General features: G+C 45.2%; 2 protein-coding genes across 5 annotated transcripts in view; one reads left to right on the top strand and one right to left on the bottom strand.

The window, feature by feature from the left end:
• Positions 1 to 11724: 11724 nt before the first annotated feature.
• On the bottom strand, positions 11725 to 12991 carry LOC142582124 (palmitoyl-protein thioesterase 1-like). The gene has a single exon (XM_075691523.1). The coding sequence runs from the start codon at positions 12850 to 12852 to the stop codon at positions 11896 to 11898; it is 957 nt and encodes a 318-aa protein (XP_075547638.1). The 5' UTR covers positions 12853 to 12991; the 3' UTR covers positions 11725 to 11895.
• A 214-nt stretch (positions 12992 to 13205) lies between these two features.
• The window catches only part of p115 (General vesicular transport factor p115), a 76468-nt gene continuing 65448 nt past the window's right edge, over positions 13206 to 24225 (top strand). For 3 of the 4 annotated variants that reach the window (XM_075691531.1, XM_075691537.1, XM_075691550.1), the window contains exons 1-7: positions 13207 to 13326; positions 13832 to 13918; positions 14013 to 14151; positions 14575 to 14678; positions 17061 to 17219; positions 20619 to 20739; positions 23655 to 24019. In XM_075691531.1, coding sequence (XP_075547646.1) covers positions 13249 to 13326; positions 13832 to 13918; positions 14013 to 14151; positions 14575 to 14678; positions 17061 to 17219; positions 20619 to 20739; positions 23655 to 24019 — 1053 coding nt within the window. In that variant the 5' untranslated portion in view covers positions 13207 to 13248. Of the gene's footprint in view, positions 13327 to 13831; positions 13919 to 14012; positions 14152 to 14574; positions 14679 to 17060; positions 17220 to 20618; positions 20740 to 23654; positions 24020 to 24225 lie in introns of all 4 variants that reach the window. The other variant, XM_075691544.1, reaches the window with a different exon arrangement.

Here is a 24225-nt window from a genome sequence, read left to right on the forward strand (position 1 = left end):
TGCCTATTGCATATACACCGTTTTTTCGTGGGCGCCGCCATATTGTGAACGCAGTGGCGCCGCCTATGAGCAGCGCCATACTGGCTTGGGTGAAAGCGGTGTTTTGCATGGCAGGTATATGCTCTGCGGTAGGTTGTGGCGTTTGTTTTCGCGCTCATGTGGTATATTTAGTATGCCGTGCGTCTTCTACGTGGTAAACGGTTCTGTGAGACGTGCTGAAGTGGTTTAAGGCGTCATGGCCGGAGTTTCTGCTGGCGTTGAGGTGGACGGAACACGCAGCGCGATGTGTGCGCGCATATTTGAGCCTACAATCAGCCTCGGAGATCAATTGTGTATTTCTGAATGTTCCATTCACTAATGTGACTTTATTGCAGTATTATCCTCTATTTCCAAGCTGCGGTTTAGGAGCCATGAAACATACGCGAAGATCGTAACAGCGTGGGTACCGTTCTGCTACGATAGGAGCTGTGATGTTATACTTTGACAAGCGTTCAAACTGTTCGCTGCAGGTTACATTGCGTGAATACTTGGTTCGATGGATGAGGCTTCCGCCCATGAATAAAATAGTTTTGGCTAGTAATAGCAGCATACCTTACAGTCTGAATTAAGCTTGTCCAGCAAATGGACTGTTTACGAACTGCGCGAGCGTCCTAAGCAGTGGTAGGTGCTCGTTTACATATATCTTTGTTCTATATACCGCATGGTCCAAGCATACGGCATCGGCGGTTATATCTCCATAAACGTTGTGCGGCGTCACTATGCGAGGTCGTATTGCGGCGTTAGGCACGTTTTCTCTTTCTTTTCCGAGCAAGAGGATGATAACCGATTTTTTTTTCGGTTGTGTTCGTTCCGTTCTCTACGACGCACTCACACGTATTACGGAAATTTCGCCCTCAAAAATATCCATCGCATTCTTTTTATGCGATCCCTCTCATATATTATGTCTGTATGCATGCCAGAAAGGCAATGCCGAAGCACACAGCCTATATATGTATCGTGCTGGCTCACTAAGCGCAGTGATCGCTGTGTTGAGCAGTGCCATTGGCCTCATGCAGGAAGGCTAGCGTAGACATATAGTAATTTCAAGCCTACTAGACTTGAAATGCGCGAGAACGATGCCGGTGCATCATAAATATTTGATAGTGCCTGCCGCTTAGATGTTTCGTGGTTGCATTATGTTGGCCGTGCACGAGCATGCACTCTTATGTTTTATGTTTTACTCCCTTCGCCAAGCGATCAGACAGTGAGCTGATTTACCATTTAATGCTGGTAATACAGAGACAACGGTTTTCTTTGTTGAATTAAAGCCCGTATAAGCAAAATAGTTCATGACACATACACACCGCGACTGATAATGTGCGTACACCGCGGCTGATGAAGCGCGTCACATTTTTGCGGCCCCAAGACATATTTCCGCCTACTGTAGTTACGGATGCACCGAAAGGCTTCCCTGATGACCTTATATGAATGAACATGGCGCAAATTTCACAAAGTACGATCTAAAACAATCCGAAATCCTTCCGCACCACGCGAAAGCAATACTTTCAAGCATAGCCGCGCCGGATCGCCCTAGCCAGAGAACAGGAAAGGCTCGCCGCGCGCCCTATCCTCCTCGCCTGATGAAAAGGTCTATACATTGTGCGGGAATGCGCGACAACAACACATTTTGCGCGAACCTGATCGCTTTGCTGTCGGGCACTGAAAGGTCGCTGACGGCGACGGCACTCAGGCGCGGTGGATATATAGAGTACCGATATCTGTTGCACGGGTCAAGATAGACTGTCGAACTAAGTGAAAGCGCTATTGCTTTCCATTCAAAGGTATATTCTCTTTGTGTACAGTTGAACGTTTGAAATCACAAATGAGAAGTTATTCAGTTGCATTGAGTTGGAACGGACATGAGCCGCGGAAGAAACGAGGAGGTTCTAAGAGATAAGTAAATCATAAAACAGTCACGTAGTGCACTGGCTTTTCATTATAGCATTCACATAAGTACAGCACTAGCGCAAAAGGTTTCCCAGATTTCATCCCCGTATTGTATTCGAAGATAGGGCTGTAATCTACTAAAACATGGTACGGAAAGGCAGGCGTGCAAACACAAACAGAAATATAGAGTGCAGTTTTTTTTTTACTTCGGGCACTAATAAATAAGGCCTAGAAAATTTACTCGAATTACGTCACTACAGATTAATTATCTGCCCAGGCGGACATTGTTTACACGAAAAACCGAAACAATACATTAACTAATTAAAATAATTGCATTGGTTAGTTTTTATTGCGATAGGAGACTCCAGGCGCATTTCTGCCGTCGCCGGGGGGCGGGGGGGGGGAGGAAACGGTTCTCCGGCGGCCGCGCGTGCCCTATCTTGAAGCGAAAGACAGCGCAAAAGACAGCTCGCTGCTGCTGCCGCTCTTCCTCACGCCAACGTTTTGACAGCGAGATGTGTTTACGTTTGCCTCTGCGCGCGTCACGCCATGCTTGTTAATTTAGTTAGTAAGCGAATGTTTACGAGTTTATATAGCCGATAACGCTATTATCCGTACTTCGTAAAGCTGTCTACGAATATGCTATCACAATCGATGCTTCGCCTTTCGAGCGAAACTGCGACTTTTTTTTTTGGTGGGGGGGGGGGGGATGAAGGCAACTGGTCAATAAACCCATGCACGCTACCTGAAGGCATCAAAGCTGCCGGATTCGAAACTCTCGCTATATAATGAACGAGAAGAAATGAAGCCGAGAGGGCCCGATTTTTAGTTTTCATATCATAAGAAGCCAACAAACAATGACACCAAGTACATAAATAAAAGACCCCAGAAACATAAATACTCCATAATGGATGGGAAAACAGCGCCGCGGTAGCTGAATTGGTAAGAGCATCGCATACGTAATGCAAAGACGTGGGTTCGTGTCCCATCTGCGGCCAGTGGTTTTTCATTCGCGTTCATTTCCATTTATTTATCATTTGTTTAATTCAATTAAGAATTGCAGATTATTTGCCCTATGCTGTCTTTGGTGTCATTGTCTGTTGGCTTCTTATGATATGACGAATAAAAATCGGGCCTCTCGATCGGTTTTCTTTGTTCTAGTTCATATAGTACATACGTATACACTTAACAACCCCTTACTATATATTGAGCCGGATATCGAGTGTTTTCTCATTTCTAAACAAAGTGAAATATTAAGTGTACGTGGAGTCCGTTTGTCAAAAATAGAACACGTTATTTTAGTTATTTGATACGCGCTTGTACTGCAGTTCGCAACTGGACGCCCAGTCAGCTAAGGAGCTTGTAAATAAGAAACAAGTGTTTTCATTTATCAGGAGTATCATGATAATGACATCAATGAAACAAGATAGCAGTGCGTCACGAGACGAATGCAGATAATTTTGTTCTTTCAACGATAATGAGATAGATAGATAGATAGATAGATAGATAGATAGATAGATAGATAGATAGATAGATAGATAGATAGATAGATAGATAGATAGATAGATAGATAGATAGATAGATAGAAATAGAAGAAGGGAAAGACAGGGAGGTTAACGAGAAGAAAAGTCCGGTTTGCTACCCTACACTAGGGTAGTGGGGAGAGGGACGCAGAAAGATAATAGGGAAATAGAGAGAGAGATAAGCGAAACAGAGTACAGGCACGCAATCACTGCTGTTCACAGCACAGGAAACAGTTAACACTTCTCAGAGCTACAGTTGCTCGGGCTACTCATCTGCGACGCCTTGTGACGTCAGTATTTCTAAAATGATTTGTTCTGACAATGGTCCGTCGTTGATACGAGTTCGCGCAGTGGTGAGCGTTTGTCTCTATCACTTGTATTGATGACAGTCCCACAAAATGGGTTCGAGTGTCTCCTCGAGACCGCCATCATCACAGGAGGCGTTGTCAGCCATTCCAATACGGAAAGCAGTAAAGACTACTCCTAGCCACAGCCGACAAAGCAGGGCAGCATCGCGTCGGCTGAGTCCTGGTGGATTGCAAAGGCGGAATGAATGCTTCTCAACCACAGAATACTTTCAGTAAGAAATCATGTTAAATATAAGTTAGCTGCAATGTTATTTAAGGTAATACGTAATCCTCCCCCAGTAAATATATTTCCTGAGGCTACTTTGGTTAACTTGAACCGCACAAGATTTGCACCTAACAACAATTTCTTATTGCCACTAATACATACCAATTATGGAAAACAATCTGGATATTTCGCAGCATTATCTACTTTGAACAGCATCCCACTATAGATGTCAAACGCTCTTCGTCTTTAGGTTTGTTCAAGAAAACATTATTCACTTTTCTACTAGATAGACAAAATAATCCACATATCTAAGCTATTCACTTCACTCCTGCTCATTTCCTTTCCGTTTTTCCTTTTTCTTTAGTTCTTTTTTTTCATTTGTAGCCTTTATAAATATTTTTGGTTTATTCTGTTGCGAATGCCTTAAACTACTGTTTTAATCCTACGACTAGTTATTCACTTTATATTATTTTGCAGTTTGTACTACATTTACTTTGATAATCTTCCGCTTAGTGACTACTGTACTGCTGTTTTATGCTGTGTATTTGCTATAATGTATATATTTTCTGACAGGAGGTCCCCTTTCAGCCACAGGCTCTGGGACCTCCTTCTGTATACTTGTGTAAGCATGTATATCTACTTATTAAAGAAATAAACTGAAACTGAAACTGAAGAGTTCAGGCGGCGTAGTCGGTGTTTTGAAAACTTCGTGTGTGCCACAGAGAAAGCGTGATCTTTCGTGAGAGCAGGCGAAGTATTGTAGCTGCATCTGAGCGTGGCAGCGGTATCCATTCTTGCGTGCCGTCTTCAAGAGCTATCCGAGCAGCGTTATTGGTGTGCTCGTCGCCCATAACGCTGCAGTGACTTGAAAGTCATTGAAACCTGATGTGATGTCCTTTCTTGGTCAAAGTAAGAATGAACTCTCCACTCGAGCACCAGGTGTTCGTGGGGTCCGTGGCGCAGGACTGAATGTAAAGTCTGTAGCGCCGCTTTCGAATCGCTGAATACAGACCATCTATGAGGTTCTGTTTGGCTCTCCAGGCGAAGTTCAGCACGAAGAGCTGCAAGTTCTATAGCCATCGACGTGGTCGGGTGGCACGTTTTGAAATCGAACGTGATGACTCTCACTGTGAACACCACGGCTTCTGCAGAACCCTAGACAGCGGCCATCAGTATAAGTGTGAACGTGATCGATGTACCTCTCATGCAGTGTACTTCTCAATGTACCTCTCAAGAGCAGATGGCAGCTCAAATTTTTTATTGCGATAGAAATTACATGGACACTCCAGGCGCACTTCTGCCGTCGCCGTGATGTTCGCTATAAAATCCATGGGCGATAAAATCGTCGCAGCGCGCCGTATGCTGTATGTGCGAGTGAAAGCGTTGCGAGTGCGAGCCGACGATGGCGGCTCAATCTCGCGCACGCAGAGGAGGAAAGCGGGGAGGAAGCGCGTTGTCTTCCGTCGCGCGAAAAGCACCGAGGGGAGGGAGATCGGTTCTACGGCGGCTGCTGCGTATGGCGCGTGCACTATTTAGAAGCGATCTGCGATGAGTATAAAGCAGTCTAGGTGCGCCGGGAGGTCATAGCTTGGTGTGTGCTGTGTTCTCGTCACTTCGTTCGCATTGAAGCAAGAGGCAGCACGAAGGTCAATTCCTCACTCCAGCGTTTTTACAGCGAGTGTCCGCGCTCATCTGGTGAGCTGTGTTTATGTTTTTCTGTGCGCACGTGACGCCATGCTTGTTGATTTAGTTAGTAAGCGAGTGCTTACAAGTTTATACAGGCGATAAAGCTGCTATCGTTACTTTGTATAGCTGTCTACTAATTTGCTATCGCAATCGATGCCTTTCGGGCGAAACTGCGGCTTTCTCGATTACGCATTTTACAGCACATGTTTATATTGGGAAGTTGAAAGTAATTGTCATAAAAGTTTAGTTACGTGTTTCTACGTTCCAAAACGGCCATGTAGGCGGAAATATCTGGCATCAAATTATTCATTCCCTACTACCTACTTTTAGTACCGAATTTAAACATGTGCCATAAAATTTGTAATCAATAATTCAATTCATTAAATTAGTTTAATTTCTAAATAAACTGCCTTCTTCATACAAATGATGTCCACCTGTGCAGATAATTATAGTTAGTGACGTGATTCGAATAAATTTTGTAGGCTTTGAAGAAAGTCGCAGTTTAGCCCGAAAGACGAAGCATCGATTGCGATAGCATATTAGTAGAGAGCTATATAAAGTAAGGATAGCAGCTTTATCACCCGTATAAACTTGTAAACGCTCGCTTACTAACTAAACTAACAAGCATGGCGCCACGCGCGCACAGGCAAACATAAGCACAGCTCACTAGATGAGCGCGGACACTCGCTGTCAAAACGCTGGCTTGAGGAAGAACGGCAGCAGCAGCGAGCGAATTGACCTTCGTGCTGCCTCTCGCTTCAACGTGAATTAAGCGGCGAGATTACAGCGCACACGAAGCTATGAACCCCCAGCTCACCTAGCCTCTACACTCATAGCAGATCGCTTTCGAGAAAGGGCCCGCGCGGCCGCGGCATACGTAGCAGCCGCCGGAGTAGAACGTCCCCCCACCCTGTTTTTCTTTTTCGTGCGTGTCATTTTTCTCAGCTAGGTTGGCTCAGCGCTTTAGCTAGGCGTAGCGAACGTTGTACGCAGCGTTTCCTGGGGCCCTATAACGTAAAACTATTCCAATATGTTTTTATTCCAATCTCCTGACGTGAAACTTGCGACGCTAACATCGGGTGGTGACCCGCATGGTTGTCTGAACAGACCAATCAAACGTTCTTCTCGTTTATAAAAGGTCACGTTTGTTTGCTTGAAAAACGAATAAAATTGCCTACACTGGCCGGCTTGTCTCAGCTAATTGGCTGACAAAAGGCGAGGAGCACGCTCAAGGGGAGAGGGATTGAATGGGGCCGAGCTAGTACATTGAAAATCGATAACCTGATGAAGAGGGTGGTGCCGGTGTCTGTGATTGGTCCGCTTTCCCTTACTTTGCTTGCTGTGACCGGGAGAAAATCGTGGCGAAGTGCAATGGAAGGTTAAGAATGCCTCCAAAACGGATCCTCAGCAAAAGGTTGGCAGAACCAGGGCGTAAACGTGCCGAAAGTGCTCGAAAATGTTACACGGCCACGCAAAAAGCTTTATTGTATGCACTTGACGTTATTGACCACTACCTGCCACAAATTGGCATGCGGTCATCTCCAGAGAAGACAACCTATATGTGGTGATCGGAGGTTCAACGCAGGACGAAGCAGCCCTCACGCTCACTCTCGCAGGCGAAACACTGCAGCGAGCGAAAAAATCAGTGTGCGCTCTAGGGATACCTATTGACCGCACAGGCACAGTGGATGCGTGGCTCGCAGACCTTCGTCGGACATAGCACAATACTATGCACCTCATAAAACGAATCTGTTTCCGCATGGGCGGTGCTGGTACCGACGTATGTCGAAAGCTTGTTAGTGCTTTGCTGACATCCCGAGCGATATACGGAGCACGCTGTTATGACCAGCTGCTCGGCACTGGACACAGCTAGAGGTGCTCCACAGATCAGCTCTCCGTGTTATCACAGGGTTCCCGAAACACACACGTGTCGAGGAGCTACATCGCTATGCGAAGTTGCCTACCCTCCGTGCAACCGTCGAAGCATCGAAGGCAGGACACGAGGAACGCCTGAAGCATACCAGACAAGGCAGGACTTTACTGGCCTACGTGGGAAATGATATATCAACTTTGCCACAACTGCCATCCGACATCTCACCGTGGGATGACATTGTTGTCGTCGACACTACACCAACGCCCCGAAACATGGGCGCCCAACACGCGCACCGCCGGGCAGCATTCGCTGCGCGTCATGCGCAGACACTGGCAGACGCACCGCTAAGCCACGAACAAGTGTACACTGACGCAGCTTTCGACCCACGCAGCAGCGAGGGAGCAGTCGCCTACCACGTAGTGGGTTCTTGTGCGACACATTCTACCTTTACAACTGCTGATGCCGAAGACCCAACGGAACTTGAACTCCGCGCAATAGTCTGGGCATTAGATAAAGTTTCAAGCACCAAGCAAAACACATCGATATATATACACCGACTCTCAGTATGCGCTGCATGACTGCAAGTCGCGCCACACAGCATTCTTCCTATTCCCCATTATAGGCTTTCGAGCCATCCCTTAATACGTAAAATTAACCCATGCTCTCCGCCAGGTGCGAGTAGCCAGTGCCTGAGCGATTGGCGGCAGCCATCTTTTATTCCTTTCGGAACGAGGCAGCCTGCGGCTATACAGAAGAAAAATCAGTTTAGTTCGGCATACTAATGCATTTTAACGCGCAAACGTCACTTTGACGCGGTGAGTTTTCGCGGTCATGTGACGTCGAGTGACAGGCAGGTGAAGTGGGTGTCACCCGAAAACTTTTGACCAATAGCCGAGGGATAATGGCGAAAAGGCGTCGAATCAGAAATAACTAGTTTTCTTTTGTTCTTTCCAATCATGCATAATTGCAGTAGTACCTTAGCGCGATAAGAACACGGATAAAAGAATTTGTATCCGTGTTTTTATCGCGCTAAGGTATTACTTCAATTATGGACGACTAACTATAGTGCAACAATCAACTCTTCTACAATCACGCATAATCAGTGTGTACACGTCATATCAGATGGGGAGGTAGCGCGGTTTTAGTGACGTTGCGTGACATATAGGCGAAGTGGGGGTGGTCCAAAAAATTTTTGACCAATCGCGCAGTGCTGATTGAAGAATTGGAATAGAAAAGTTTGGAATAGCTTTACGTTATAGCGCCCGTGCTCTCTGTGCTAGCGCTATGCCGTGCTGTTGCGCTAACTGCAGCAAGAAGCCTGAAGATGGTTATGCAGTTTTATGATACCACAAGGAAAGCGCGACGGCTGGCGCAGGAAGCAGTGGCTGCATAGCATTGGGTGAAAGAACTTTGTTCCGACAAAGAACAGTGTTGTTTGCGAGGTGAGGCATCTTTCTTATTGCTCGTATCAAAGCATCCCCTAATGCTAAAATTTTAAGATTCTTCCGTCCTGCTCAACAGCGTTATTGTTGCGCAATTTGTACGTCGCATAAAAATGGGGTTGCCCTGAGATTGCTTAATATTCTTCTGGGACTCCATCACCTTGCACGTCACCAACTGTTGTTATTCAGTCAGAAAAAAATTCTGTTTTCCGCTATGAATATTTATGTGCGAAGATACAGCCTCTCGATCGTACTTTTCGCGATTGTTAGGATCCGTTGCCTGTTTTACTGAAAACTGAAATAGCGGCTTGTAGAGGAACTATTATTTTCAGCTTACGTCGATGTGTGCATCAGTCATACAATGAATGCAGGCCCTGAAAAAATTAGTGGCAAGTATACCCGTGGTCTTGCAGGTGATGAGCGCTAGCCAGTCCACATTGCGTCTTTTAAGTTTTAAGGCGAAAGCCTTTAGATCTCTCTTTCAAGGTCGCGTTGTGAACAGAAAATATCACGAAACCCAGGAAGGCCAGAAGCGACCCAAAGCATGTCTAGCCGTGTATAAGAGGTTAATGATTATGATTGACTTAAGGTGGATTAGCGAGGATTTAGGTTGATTAGGGTATATTAAGGAGGATTAAGGTGCATGAACAAGAATTAAGGCGTATTAAGGAGGATTAAGGTGAATAACAGTAGGCTTTACAAGGTTTTCGCATTCGCGTCTCTCAGGCGATACCTAAGGACACGTTGAATTTTTTGTAATTAGCTTTGAACTGCAGTTCCACGCACGCATGAGGGGCGATGATTATTATTTGGCTTTCTCACGGCTAGAGGCAATGTGCAGGGGGTGTTCACATGATCGCGCACGCTTGCTGTTGATATCGACATCTAGGCGGAGGCCTGGAATCTTCGCTTTAATAGCGAATGTTTTAAAACCACCTTTCTGCGGCTTTGTTTTGTGAGGACACTTTTTCCTTTGATTTAACATGAGCCGAAATCATTGCATCAATGCGCTTTGATTACGAAGGTTGAGCAATAAATCATGACTTTGGTCATGATGTAGTAATGCAGATAATATTCTGTAGGCAATAATGTTTAGCACTGCAACGTATTTCACCCTAATCCACCTTCATCGACCTTAATCCACCATGATCCTCCATCATCCACCTTGATACACCCTAATCCTCCTTAATACATCTGCATCCACCCTAACACACTCACTAATCAATCATTAATTAACTTTACTACTCAGTAATCATCTCGTATACACGGCTGGACAAACCTTGGTTTGCTTCCGGCCTTCCTTGTGTCACGTGATATTTTCTATACCTCACAGCGCGACACCTTGAAACAGAGATCTAAGGCTTTTGCTTAAAGCCACACGAAGAGGGATGTTCCACAAGCAATACTAGATCAGACGCACAAAGTAAAGCATCTCATCATGTGGCAGAAAAATTGTCTGGAGCTTAGAACTGACCTCAAAGCTCATTTTACATCAGTATACCCCGTTCATACGGCTTTAAGAAAAAAAACCAACCTCCTCATTAACGTTGCCTTCAGCATTATCGATGCTGTTATCAGCGTTTCTCAAAAATTTCCACACCACTGGGGCGCGCAAGTGGCCCAAAATAACGCGCCTCCATAGAATGCTGCGGCCCGTCCACGGGAGCTCAGGAGAAAAAGCGTGCCGTGCACAGCGCGCGCGGCCGGCGGGCGAGGAGAATAAAGGAGGAGAGCGCCGCGGCGAGGAGAGTGTCGCTACTTTCAAATTATCAAGGGGTTTTTTAATGCAGGGAGGAACACAGTCACGTGGTATTTTCCATATTTCGCGGGGTTTATTGATCAGTCGGGAAAATTAGTACACAATTTGAACGTCACCGAAAACAACGCAGTTAGATGTCCCTTGGTTGTGCCTACACATGCCTCATTGACACTTTGATAATTAAGATAGTACGTCTCGAGTTATATAATTATTTACAGTAACCCAATTAAATCTCGGTAACGAAAGAATACTGGCAGCTACTCCACTGTACTGGAAACAATTATGCACTAGGTTTTCTCCGAGTAACGCATTGTTTTTTTTTAAATATTTGTGCATGATAGTTAATTTGGACACCCTGTATATATTTATGACCTCTGCAAGCAAGTTACGATGTTTCCATCCCTAATAAATGTTGAATAATATTAGAAGTGGTTTTTTTTTTTCATGAGTCGTTAGCATTGCTTAATGAAAAGAGAAGAAATACTCAGACACATATCATTCACGTGCATTTCACACGCCGTTAATAAACGACTCTGCCGAAAGGGTCACTGAAGTCTGCAGGTTTTTTCCAGGGTCCGAAAAGCACGCAAAGCAATTTGAAGCGAGGTGAACACACAGCAACGTATTCATTCTCTAGGCATAGGCTATCCATACCTTTAGATATAATTGTTAATTGGCTTCTCTTTCAAATATATAATGAACTTTATCCTGTGCATAAGTGAAAAGGTCGAGGCAAATCAAAAGAAACTTCAGATAATGTTGGTGACCAAACTCTGGCAATTACACTTAAGGTGGGGGGGGGGGGGCTCTGTTCCCTCCGGAAAACTCCGGAGGGGGCTCGGGCCCCGGAGCCACCCCGTGGTCGGCGCCTATGGCACGCGCCCTTTCCCAAGTCCGACCGCCTCCAACCACGAAAACGCACCACAGAGGCAAATAAAACGATTCGATTTTAAAAGAAAGGAAGGAAGATTTTATTTTTCTTCGAAGTTCATTAGTAGGATTTAAAAATGCCCTAATGTGTGACAAGCGTTCACTCAACAGCTAAATAAGTATCATTGGTATATAAGGTGTCACTGCATGGATGTATCGCGAGATGAGAGAAAAAACCCAAGCTCACAGCAAATATTGCTTAATTATGTTCTCTGTGAACCACTCGTCCTTGAACTGAAGGTGGTCGCCAAGCGTGGACAAGAAGTGAAGCCTGCCGCTCTGATCAAGCTCCTTGAGGCCAATCCAGTCTTCCGTGTAGATCTTCTGGTCGTGCAGAGGCACTATAGTCTTGTCGTCGTGCTCCGCGTAGTAGCCGAACCAGCTGGTTGCTTTGGGATCGACCACTGTGTCGTTTTCGAACAGGACGAGCACGAGATTATTCAGCTTGAGCAGGTTGGCTTTGTAGGTCTCATTCTTGACGCGCTCGTTGTTGATGTCGGAGAGGAAAAGACTCTTGGCAATGTACGTATGTCGGTCGAAAGGGTCCTGCCAGTACTGAGCGGGGACCAGATGTTCTTGAACGACGTCCCAATAGGCGCCGATGTTCAGAAGCTTCCTGGCATACTCGCAGAGCGCCGAACTTTCCCCGGGACACCTTGGAAGCCCGTAGACTCCCTGGTGCTGCCCGCCGAGGGAGATGAGGTTTCGTATGGGCGGCTCAGGACACCTCTGCGCCACTGCCCTTAGGAACTGGCCGCCCTGGGAAAAGCCGAGCGCATTGTAGCCCCCGGATAGCTTCGAGTCGTTAGCGATGATATTGCAAGCCTCTTCAACCTGAGCGTTCGTGTTCATGAAGTAGCTGTTGCCGATTTCGTCGATCATATTGGTACCGATACGCAAGGAGTTCACGTACACGCCGGGGATAGACTGCTCGAGGAAATTCTTGAATCCGCCCAAGCTCAGCGGATTGCAGCAAGAATCACCCAGGCCGTGCCACATGACGATGGGAAAAGCTTGCGACACGCTCTCGCCATCTCTGCTGAGAGGGCGGATCCTGTCTCCATTAGTTATGTGCGCACCGCAAAACGCGACACCGATGCACAGACTGAGCTGAGTCCATAAGAGCAAGTCAAATTTCATTGTAGCTGCGCAGCAATCACCTGTGAGTTGCAGCTGATGTGAGTGACTGGTCCGAACGAACTCCGCAACAGCCCAAGCAGCAAGTTTTGGAGTGCGTATCTCGCGCGATTTGAGAGACGGAGAGCGGTGACAAAGCGGCGTAACCAAGGCGACCAAGGACACAAGTAAATGTTGGATAAAATAAAATAAAAATTAAAATTAAAGAGAGAAAAGCAGCACCCAGAGTTAAGTGACCTAAAGGAGCATGTACAGGCACATTTTAAATATCCTTTTGTTTGGTATATGCTGCTACAACATGCTTACATTAAAACAAAAACCGAAAGCGAGAAACAGACCAAGTCCGTGCGGGAGCGCACCGTGCGCCGGAAGTCGTCTGCGCCACGCCATAAGTGCAAGATGGAGCTGTTCAAGTCGGGCTTGAAAACTGTGCTTGGTGGACAGCCCGGTGCTCATGCTCCAACCGGGGCAGAAACGGTACTATAACTATTTATACAGTGATTGCAGCGTTTGGTCGGAAGGATGTCGGTGCCTATTATTGAGCGGGCTTGTGTCGAGGTGACATGCCCACGCTCCCGGCATCGCTGCTTTGCGAGCTCATATGTCTTGCTCGTGTCAGTGTTTACAGTATTTCTGTGCAGCTAAGGCAGTGGGTGCTTTGCGTGAAGTATGTTTTTTTTTCTCGCTTGACTGAAATATATAGCGGCGAACGGGCATGCAATTGGGCCGGAGCTGACAGTGAAGAACACGGAGTTGGCGTTTAAGCGACGAGCTATTCGTTGCTCGGCGATGTTATTTTACCTTCACAGCTTGTAAATATTCTGCTTCGAAATGAGAATGCTCGTAAATGTTGTGACAAATATAAGGAATAAGCACCGACAAGGCTGCTTTAATGTGCTGTGCTGAATAACATTTGTTGTTCGACGAGATGCTACGTCACAAACCGAAACTCAAGATAGCGACTGCAATTCTCATCTTGTAGGTTGAGCGCCTAGTCAACAGAGTTCAGACGTCGACGCTTTTGGAAGACCGGCGAGATGCCTGCCGCGCTCTCAAGGCTTTGGCAAAGGTAACCAATATTGTGCACCTATTTTACTAATGTTTAGGGCGAAACAAACTGTTTCGGCATGTGGTTAACATGACTTGGTGCGTGCTGATTTCAGAAATTCAGAGTGGAAGTCGGTGCTCAGGGCATGGACGCCCTGGTTCATATTCTGGAAACTGACAGAGGAGACGGCGAAATCATTGGCTACGCCCTAGATGCCCTTTCGTACGTCATATCGGGTGCAGAGGAGAACGAAGGTACCGTGTTTGCTAATGCACCGGTTTGTTTCTTGAGCTTGTTGCGTTCTGCTGCACCAACAAATACGACTTCGCCAAAAATATTGTACACTCACTGTTGCGAAAGCTTCGCAGTACTTTTAGTAGTCATGGCAGTTACTTCAGCTTAGCTGTGTTTGCTACAGAAAGCTTGTTTTGGAAGAATTTTCGACAACCGCTTTTTCGTGGCATGTGCTTAGGACTGTTCTTGCTATATTTTCAAAAGTATTGATTTTTTGTAGGTTGCATATCCAAAGAAATATTTTAAATTCTACACTTTTCTTCTTTCGTTGTCAGGCCATTAGGAGGCAAATAATGCTCTTTGTAAAATTGTGAAATAATGCTCTTTGTAAAATTGTGTTGTGGTAGCTTCACCATCTGTGTGTTTCTTTTTTTTAAATACAGAGGACTCTCAGGATGAAAATGCAAGTCGAGAACTGGGAGAGCAGTTCACAGAAATATACATAAAGAAACCTGAGAATGTTACACTTCTGTTGGATCTTATGGAGGTAAGCCAGTTAAAAACGTTCTGTGGCACTGCTGATGCTTAGATACATTGGTACTGTTCACACTATATTGAAGGAAGCGGTAAATGGTAATGGGGAGTTCAGTGGAAAGGTGAGAGCCCATGTGTTTGCTGAATGAATCCTCTGTACCACTTTAATTAAGGTGTGTATACACTCATTGACATCTTAATAAAAGTAACAATAATTAATAAAGTAACAGAAAGTAACAAAGATGTAACAGGGCAAAGGGTCAACAGGTTGCCACATGCTGGCATGGACAGCATTACACAAGGGCATTCCAATGGAGAGCATGTGTCCACATGGGAGGCAGGCACAGTGCATGTCAGCTGGGATAGTACGCTGAACCACGCAGTGGCTACTTGGCTACTGAAAGTGTAACTTTCAGTGAAAGACAAAATAAGGATACTGTGTTATGTTGTATACTTAGTAAGTTTGTAGCGTTTCACACATGCTTGTGGCTAGTTTCTGAACTTGAAGTTTCTGAATGCTTTGCCAAGATATTGTTGAGTCGCATTTAGATTGAACTGAATGATGCATGCATGTGCTTTCAACCACACATGTCAGCAGGTATTATACCTTCCCATTGAAATGTGGACAGCGGAGTGCATGATTTTTGCGGAGCCTAGCAAAAAGCTAAGGGCACAAAGATGTATGATGAACTTTAATGAATTCTGAACACCTGGATCATCAGAGTTTGTTGTACATCTTTGTGCCCTTTGCTTTTTGCTAGACAGCGCAGAAGCCGCACACTCTGCTGTTAATATCTCAATGTGTTTGTATAGTACATCTGAAAGCTGCTCTAGAAGCTCATTAGGCCATCCACATATTAATGTGACAGCGTTAAGGCGCTTGTGTCGCAGAAAAGCCAGTGTCGGCGTTGGCCGTGGGCGAAAAATCCCAGAAGGCAATTCTTAAATAACAACAACTTGCAAGATGGGCTGGGTGGGAATCGAACCAGGGTCTCCAGAGTGTGAGATGGAGACGCTACCACTCAGCCATGAGTTCGATGGTTCAAAGCGGGACTAAAGCGCCTCTAGTGAATGCGGTGTTGCCTTAGAAACGTGCCCTAGAAAGTTATACTGCGGTGTATATAGGTAATTATGAGCATGTAAATTACTGAAGTCGCAGTTAAACGAGTAGCGAAATACGTTTCTGCTACATTTCTTCTGCGCTTGGCGCACACGCAGAGCCATATTGTGGCAAACACAGAAAACCCCCTCCTCGCAATGTACGGCGCTGCCCCGACAGGTGGCGCGCCACTCGCCCGCTTCTCCCCTTCATCTTGTTTGAGCGTATTGGGGCCGTGCGGGGACCGGTGCGAGGATGCCCCAAAGTTGTGCTGTGGACTTAGAAGTGTTGTATATGAAAACTATGTCTTTGTGTGACTCAAGAGCAGGCTGAGCGAATGAGTGGGTGGTGCAAACGGGTTGCGATAACGCTATCGCGTTCCACTCTTGAAGGCGAAGCTTAAAGGGACACTAAAGGCAAATACTAAGTCAAGCTAAAGTGATAGATTAGTGTTTGAGAATCTCTAAGGCGTCAATATTATTGCGAACAGAGCCTTAATAATAGAGAAATTAAGGCAAATGCAGGACATGATTAGAGACTCCCCCGAGATGTTCAAGCACTTGCCCGATGACGAAAACACTCCCCAGTTAAATTCTGTCACAAGTGCTCAACTACTCGTTGCAAGAAACATCCTTTTATTGCATTATAAGATGAAATAAAATGCTACTTGTCCAGTTCTATTTCATCTTTAGAAAAAAGAACTTGTTGAAATTGCCGTTGACAATGATGCCCGCGGTCGAAAGGTTTCGTTTGTGCTCGACTTTGTGCCGCCCATGCTTTCGCGTTTCAGCACTTTCCTGATCGCGTAGTGCTGCGCTGGTTTTGCTGGCTCGCAGAACTCACACAAACTGCAAGTAGATAATTCAACTTCCATGTGATGTCACGGGATGCTCGAATGGTCTACACCACTTGACCAAAAAGCAGCTGCAGCGGCGAATCCACCACTCTGTCTTGACTCGGTACCGCCATCTGTTGGGCGCCGTTTTACTCACCGACGGCAGAGAGCAAAGGGTGGTGATGCCGTATGCAATGTCACCACTCCGCAGGAGATTTGAACTTTGACAAAGGCATTCAGACCCTTCAGATGCCATTTTCTCGTAAATTAAGTCTTTTCTTGGCATGAAACAAGCGTTGCGAGGTTTCTGAGATGGCATTTAAGCAGTCCACGTCGACTTAGTATTAGCCTGTAGTGTCCCTTTAAGCGTCCTCCAATTTTTTTTTCCATCCAAACTACCCTGACAGCATGCAGACTTTCGTGGTGCTGCTAAATAGAATGTGATTATTCATGCACTACAGGAATTTGACTTCAGAGTAAGATGGCCATCCGTACGTCTACTGACTGGCTTGCTTGTTCATCGTGCTAAAGAAGTTCAGGAGTGTGTTCTCACCAGTCCAATGGGTGTGTCCAGACTTATGGACCTTCTCTCAGACAGCCGAGAAGTCATTCGAAATGATGTGAGTATTGGATGGCATTTTCTTGTAGTGTCGCATGGCTGATGACTTGCCAGTAATTTGTTACATATGCACTTAAGCCTTTCGACTAATTGTGACATGGCTGTAGCACAAAGACTCCAACTGTGCGATTAGCTTCTGTTGTTGTTAGTGCGTACTACAGCAATCAGACATTAATCATTTGTAGTATTTGTAAGCTGGTTTAGTGATGGCTGTGTGCTCTCAGCTTAGAACTTGGAGACCATCTCACAGTTACAGTGGAACGCCGCGTTAATACGCTCTTTTTGTGCTGCTATAGATAAATAAATTAAAACTGAGAATACAATACAGTCAAATGCCTCAACAACGAAATGACCTGTATAATGAAGGATTCTATACGTCACAACCGAATTTTTATCTTTTGTATATACATGTATTGTGAACACCTCTACAGTGAAGACCACTATAACAAATTTGCCTGTTGTATGTACGAAGGAAACTAAGTGTCCCCAATGGTTCTGTCCTTTTGGCTGCACCACAGAGATAGATAACATTTTGTGTACTGGCTGTGCCATAAAGCTCCATTTTCCACTTTGTTCATTTTATGGTGCTCATTTACCAGACCTTGCACTTTTGCATTGGTTACCGAAAGCTTAACGCCATCACAAAGTGGGATGTTTACCCACTTCCAAGAATCGATGAAACTCTAGAAAAACTACGATATGCAAAATTCTTTTCCTCCCTGGACCTCTAAAGTGGGTACTGGCAGGTAGAAGTGGATGTATGAGATTGTGAAAAGATGGCATTTGTGACGCCACACGGACCAATGACCTCCGTTTGGCCTTTGTTATGCACCTGTCACATTTTAGCTAATGAGCTGAGCTGACTGTGCTCACCGGTCTGAAATGGCAATCCTGTCTCGTTTATCTTGACGATGTCATGTTTTTTTTTTTCTGCTACCTTTGAGTAGCATGTAGAACAACTGCGGTTTTTGATGAAAGCTATTAGGTCAGCAGGTTTGACGATAAAACCACAGAAATGTCATTTCGCCTTTCAAGAACTCCTTTTCCCCGGCTATGTCGTCAGTTCAGAAGGCATTCGCCCAGACCTTTAGAAGACTGCAGCAGTTGAAAATTTTTCCAAAACCAACTGACAAAGAGGCCGTTAGGCAATTCATATGACAGTGTGCTTACTACAGACGCTTCGTTAAAAATTTGTCAAGGATTGTGGAACCACTAGTGGGGCTAACAAGAGAAGACATGCCTTTTGTTCGGTTAAGTGAACAGGAGAGTGCCTTCAGTGAACTATGAAGGCATCTTCAGAATCATCCAGTTCTTGCGCATTTTGACGAAGAAGCCGAAACTGATCCACACAGATGCAAGCAATTTAGGCCTCGGGGCCGTCCTCATTAAGTGGCGAAATGGAGAGGAACATTGCGTATGCTAGTCAAACTCTTTCGGAGGCTGAGGTGAGAGAAAAAGAATGCCTGGCGGTGATATGGTTCATCAACAAGTTTAGACCATACTTTTGTGGTAGACCATTTCAAGCTATCAGTGACCATCATTCATTGTGTTGGCTTGCGAATCTCAAAGACCCATATGGACAACTTGCAAGGTGGAGCCTCTGGCTGCAGGAATACAATATAACGGTCGTGTACAAGTCCGCTCACAAGCACAGTGATGCTGATTGCTTGTCGCGTGCACTGATTGAATCCACGGAACCTACACCTGCGGAAAATGGACAGGATTATCCGTTCCTAGGAGCTGTGCTATTGTCACAAATGACGCAGCATCAGCAGTCTGACGTGGAGTTGCGTCTGCTCATTGATTACCTAGGACACCCTGTTGAGCTTCCACAAGCTTCTGCCCGCACCTTGTCATCATTCGTTCTGAGAAATAATATCCTGTATAAAAGAAATTTTAACATAGTTCGGAGACATTTTTAGTCATTGTACCTTCAAAGTTACGACCCGAGATATTGGAAGCGGGCCACGATGACCCATCATCACTTAGGTGTGAGCAGAACATTTGCAAAAATCCACATGAAGTATTACTGGCCAAAGTTGTTGAATTCTTTGCAACATTATGTGAGAACCGGCCGGGATTGCCAAACACGCCACCATTGAAGCCAGCAGATCTCTTTCAGCTCATACGGCCACCGGAAGCTCCATTCACACAAGTGGGAATGGACTTAATTGGCCCCTTTCCTACATCATTATCACGGAATCAGTGGATTGCAATTGCAACTGACTACCTAACTCGATATGACGAGACAGTCTCTTGTTAGGCGAATGGCCATCGAAGTAGCTGCATTTTTTGTCACCAGTATAGTGCTACGGCATGGCGCTCCTAAAGTTATTATCACTGACTGAGAAACCATACTGCTCGTTTGACAGTCTATTAAGAAATTGACGCACACTAGTCACAGAAAAACCACTGCTTATCATCCGTAGACAAATGGACTGACTGAACAGCTCAACAGAACACTGACCAATATGTTGTCAATATACGTGCACATGGAGCACTGAAGGTGGGATGGGATACTACCGTACGCAGCATTCGCGTACGATACCGCAGTGTAAGAGATTACTCGAATGGCCCCTTTCCAACTTGTTTTTGGCCGGACTGTCACCACACCCTTTAGGTGCAATGCTACCTGTAGATGAAATCTACAAAAATGACCATGATATCGGGGACTTCACACAAAGAGCTGAAGAGGCATGACAGCTGGCACGACACCGCATTCAGCAGCAACAGCAAACCAATGTGGATTGACACAACTTGCGACGAAGAGAGGTCCAATACACACCTGGAGACAGAGTATGGTTGTGGACTCTCATACGGATGTGCAGCCTATCCAAAAAGCTTCTTCATGATTATTTTAGCCCGTACAGGATAATTTGCCAACTCAGCCCCTTAAATTATGAAGTTGTACCAGAAGGTCAAGTAACCTCAGCACAATGATGACATTGCACAAAAAATCTTTCATGTCGTCTGAATGAAACCTTATTACGACAGACAGTATCTGCTATCACCAACAAGCATTTTGAATGACAGCCTGGAAACCACTGCCTTCTTTATGAGCATCGGCGCAATGCACTTCTGGGAAGGGGACAATGGCACAAGCTGCTTTCAAATCACTTGCACCAGCCGTGCACCAGGAAAGGAGAGATGTGGAATGCTTTGGAGAAGACTGTGTATGTTGGAGCCAGGCTCTCACTTTGCTGCTTGTTGGGCACATGTTCACCCAGCGTTCACCAAACATTCACTCTACTGTGTGTTAATATCAGCTGCCAAGTTTCATGTAAACTCTATCAATAAATTGGCATCTCCCAAGTAGACTGTACTATACACATTGCAAAGATATTTGGAAACAGTGCATACTGATTGCAACATGTCAACACAGTGCTCTTCTTTTCTGCAGGCACTACTTCTGCTCTCTCACCTGACGAAAGCTAATGCCAACATTCAGAAGATTGTTGCATTTGAGAATGCCTTTGATCGTCTTCTAGACATTATCATTGACGAAGGCTGCAGTGATGGAGGTAAGGTTACTTTGCATTGTGCAGTAGCATGGTTGCCAAGTGATGCTGGAATTTTTTGGAGAGCAGTTACTTATTCTCATAGTTACCTTATGCTTATTGTTTAAAAACTGCTAATAAAGTGAATGTGCCGGCTAGTTGGTCGAACATCTTGCATTTGGGAACACCATGAAAGACGACGCAGAAGAGGCAGAAAACAACCACACATAGTGCACCACACAGTGCTACGTGTGGTTGTTTCATGCCTCTTCTCCAACCTCGTCTTCTGCGCTGTTCCCTAATGCAAGATTAATAACAGCTGTGAAAGAGAAGGCAATCGTCATGTCGTCATTTGTGCTGTTGCCATAGGCATGCTATATACTCATAATGAATGCGCCATGTAAGGAGGAGTGGAATAGTAATAATTTGTTAATGGCACTACTTTCTTTAACCCTCTGATTGACCTACTGTACCTACTGCAGTCCCATTTTTCAGGGTAACTTCATTGTGCTGTACTGGTGAAATGCAACATATGACTGAAGTTTGCTTGTCTGCTGTCTTTCTGGGCCTCATTTAAAAAATTTTTCTGTTCGATTTTATATTCATCAATAAGGTGGAATGGGTAGATTGACCATTTGCTTCCTCATCCTTTCCTGCTATATTTTGTTATTCGTTTCATCTTTCTTGAAGCACCACAATGATAAACGAATTCTCTTGTGAGCTAAATTTCTTTCTTGCTCTGGAGTAAAGAGACAGAAAAAGCCGAAGCCCATTTTTCTCCACACACACACACACACACACACACGCACACGCACACGCACGCACACGCACGCACGCGCGCGCACACACGCGCACACACACACACACACACACACACACACGCACACACACACACACACACACCTTGATTCAAAATGCATAAAAATGTGTATTCAGTACCGCTGCGTGGTTTCTAATTTTGGTAATGTTAGGCATCTCATTTGTCATATTAACCTGCCGTGGTTGCTTAGTGGCTTTGGTGTTGCACTGCTAAGCACGAGGTCGTGGGATCAAATCCCGGCCGCGGCAGCCACATTTTGATGGAGGCTAAATGCACAAACGCCCGTGTACCTTGCATTGGGTGCACGTTGAAGGACCCCAAGGGGTCAAAATTAATCCCGAATTCCCACTAAGGTGTGCCTCATAATCAGATAGTACTTTTGGCACGTAAAACCCCATAATCAAATTTTTCTTTACCAAGCTTTACCAAGACATCACAGTGCAATATGTGAGAAATTCACACCCTTTTGAGTCTTCTTAAAGAGACACTAAAGGCAAATATTAAGTCAAGCTAGAGCGATAGATTAGCGCTCGAGATTCTCTAACGCGTCAATATTATCAGGAACAGAGCCTTAATGATAGAGAAATTGAGGTAAAAGCAGGACATGATTAGAGACCCCCCCAGGACAACCAAGTACTTGCCTGATGATGAAAGCACTCCTCAGTTAAATTCTGTCACCAGTACTCAACCATTCATTGCAAGAAACGTTCTTGTATTGTATTATAAGACGAAATAAAATGCTGCTTGTCCATTTCTAGATCTATTTCATTTCTAAAAAAAAGAACTCATTGAAATTTCCCTTGACAACGACGCGGGTGGTCAAAAGGTTTCGTTTTCGCTCTTGTCCGCGCCGTCCACGCTTTTGTGTTTCGGTAGTTTCTTTATTGCATAGTGCTATGCTGGTTTTGCTGGCTCACGAAACTCGCACAAACTGCAAGTAGCAGAGAGTTCAACTTCCATGTGATGTCGCGGGATGCCCAAACGGTCTACGCCACTTGACCAAAAAGCAGCTGCAGTGGCGAATCCACCGCTCTGTCTTATCTTGGTACCACCATCTGTCGGGTGCCGTTTTAGTCACCGATGGCAGCAAAGAGTAGTGATGGCGTATGCAACGTCACCCCTCCCCCAGTTGGGTGGCGGGAGGTTTGAATTCTGAAAAAGGTATCCGGACCCTTGAGATGCAATTTTCTTGTAAACTAAGTCTTTTTTTTTTTGGCACGAAACAAGCATTGTGAGGTTTCTGGAATGGTATTTAAACATCCCACATCGACTTAGTATTTGCCTTTAGTGTCCCTTTAAAACCATCTGTTTCATAATAACTTTTGTGATACTGCGCAGCCCTGACAGATGATGCTGGTACAAAGGGTGCTCAATAAACTCAGCGACATCCTGGAAAGCATGCACATGTTGCTTGCATAGTGTGCTAACCTATACAAGCTGCTTCTGACCATTTTGCAGGCAGACACGAGGAGGTAGAAACGGAAAATGAGGATATGTATGCGTCGCTTGAGGAAAATACCCTAGGTGGATAGTGGAACATAGAAGTCGTACTTTCTTTCTAATTTAAAATGTTTCTGAGCTTTCAGATTTGACTTCTTGCAACCACTACTTGATGAAGAACACATTCATGCTTGAGACATGCTAATATGATCCATTCTCTTGTTATGTCCATCATAGTAGCTGAGCTGCGCATGTGTCAACAATTTTTGTATTGTCAGTGTGCATATCTGATTTCTTGTAGGTACACATAAGGTTAATAGCACTCATTTTTTATTTGCAGTCTGATAATACTAAAATAAGTTAATGAGCAGCCTGTAAACGAGCAGGGCATAACTTTTAAAAATTCCTCGGTCGCTGCCTATTTATAACATCGTGATCTGTTTGAGAAAGGTCATCTTAATATGGTAGCATTGCTATAAAGGGGTTCTTTTTCCATTCATCTTTATACATTGCTTTTCTGTTCTTGAAATGTTGCTACTCAAAATGGGTTTTTGTGCAAGACGAGGTGGCACTAACTGTGCATGCCTATGTCACTCCTTTCCTTGATTCTGGCATCTCTAAAGGAATATGGCTGATGGAGTACACTCACCTGAGCCTGTGTGTTGTACTGCCTATACAGGTGTGGTTGTCGAGGACTGCCTGGTGGTCCTGCTACACCTACTGAAGAACAATAATTCAAACCAGAACTTCTTCAAGGAGGGCAGCTACATACAGCGGCTGAGCCCCTTCTTCAACTACCACCACAGCCAGCAGCAGCAACAGGAGGGCTCAGAGGCACAGCAGTCTGGTGGCGGAGGTGGATGGTCAGCCCAGAAGGTGTCCAACATCTTCCACATGCTCCAGGTGGTGCGCTCCTTAGTGTCGCCCAGTGCTCCACTCAATGTCACTTCATCGTGTCAGAAGGCAATGAACCAGTCTGGCCTGCTTGAACAACTCTGCAACATCCTTATGGCCATTGGTGTTCCTGCTGATATCCTCACTGAGGTAAGCATGTGCTCCTTTCACCTGCTTTGAACTTAAGTGAACTTTGAACTTTCCATGTGAATGGCAGCATCACTGCATGCGAGCAGGTGTGTGAGCTGTGTGCCATATGACTGCTTAAAGGGCAACTTTGGTGATTTTTTAACCCAGTCGCTTCCACAGCCGGCGATCTGCCGGCTGTGGAGACCAAGTCCAAAGTCAAAGAATTG

Source organism: Dermacentor variabilis, chromosome 1, assembly GCF_050947875.1.
Source record: "Dermacentor variabilis isolate Ectoservices chromosome 1, ASM5094787v1, whole genome shotgun sequence".
Classification (NCBI taxonomy): Eukaryota; Metazoa; Arthropoda; class Arachnida; order Ixodida; family Ixodidae; genus Dermacentor; species Dermacentor variabilis.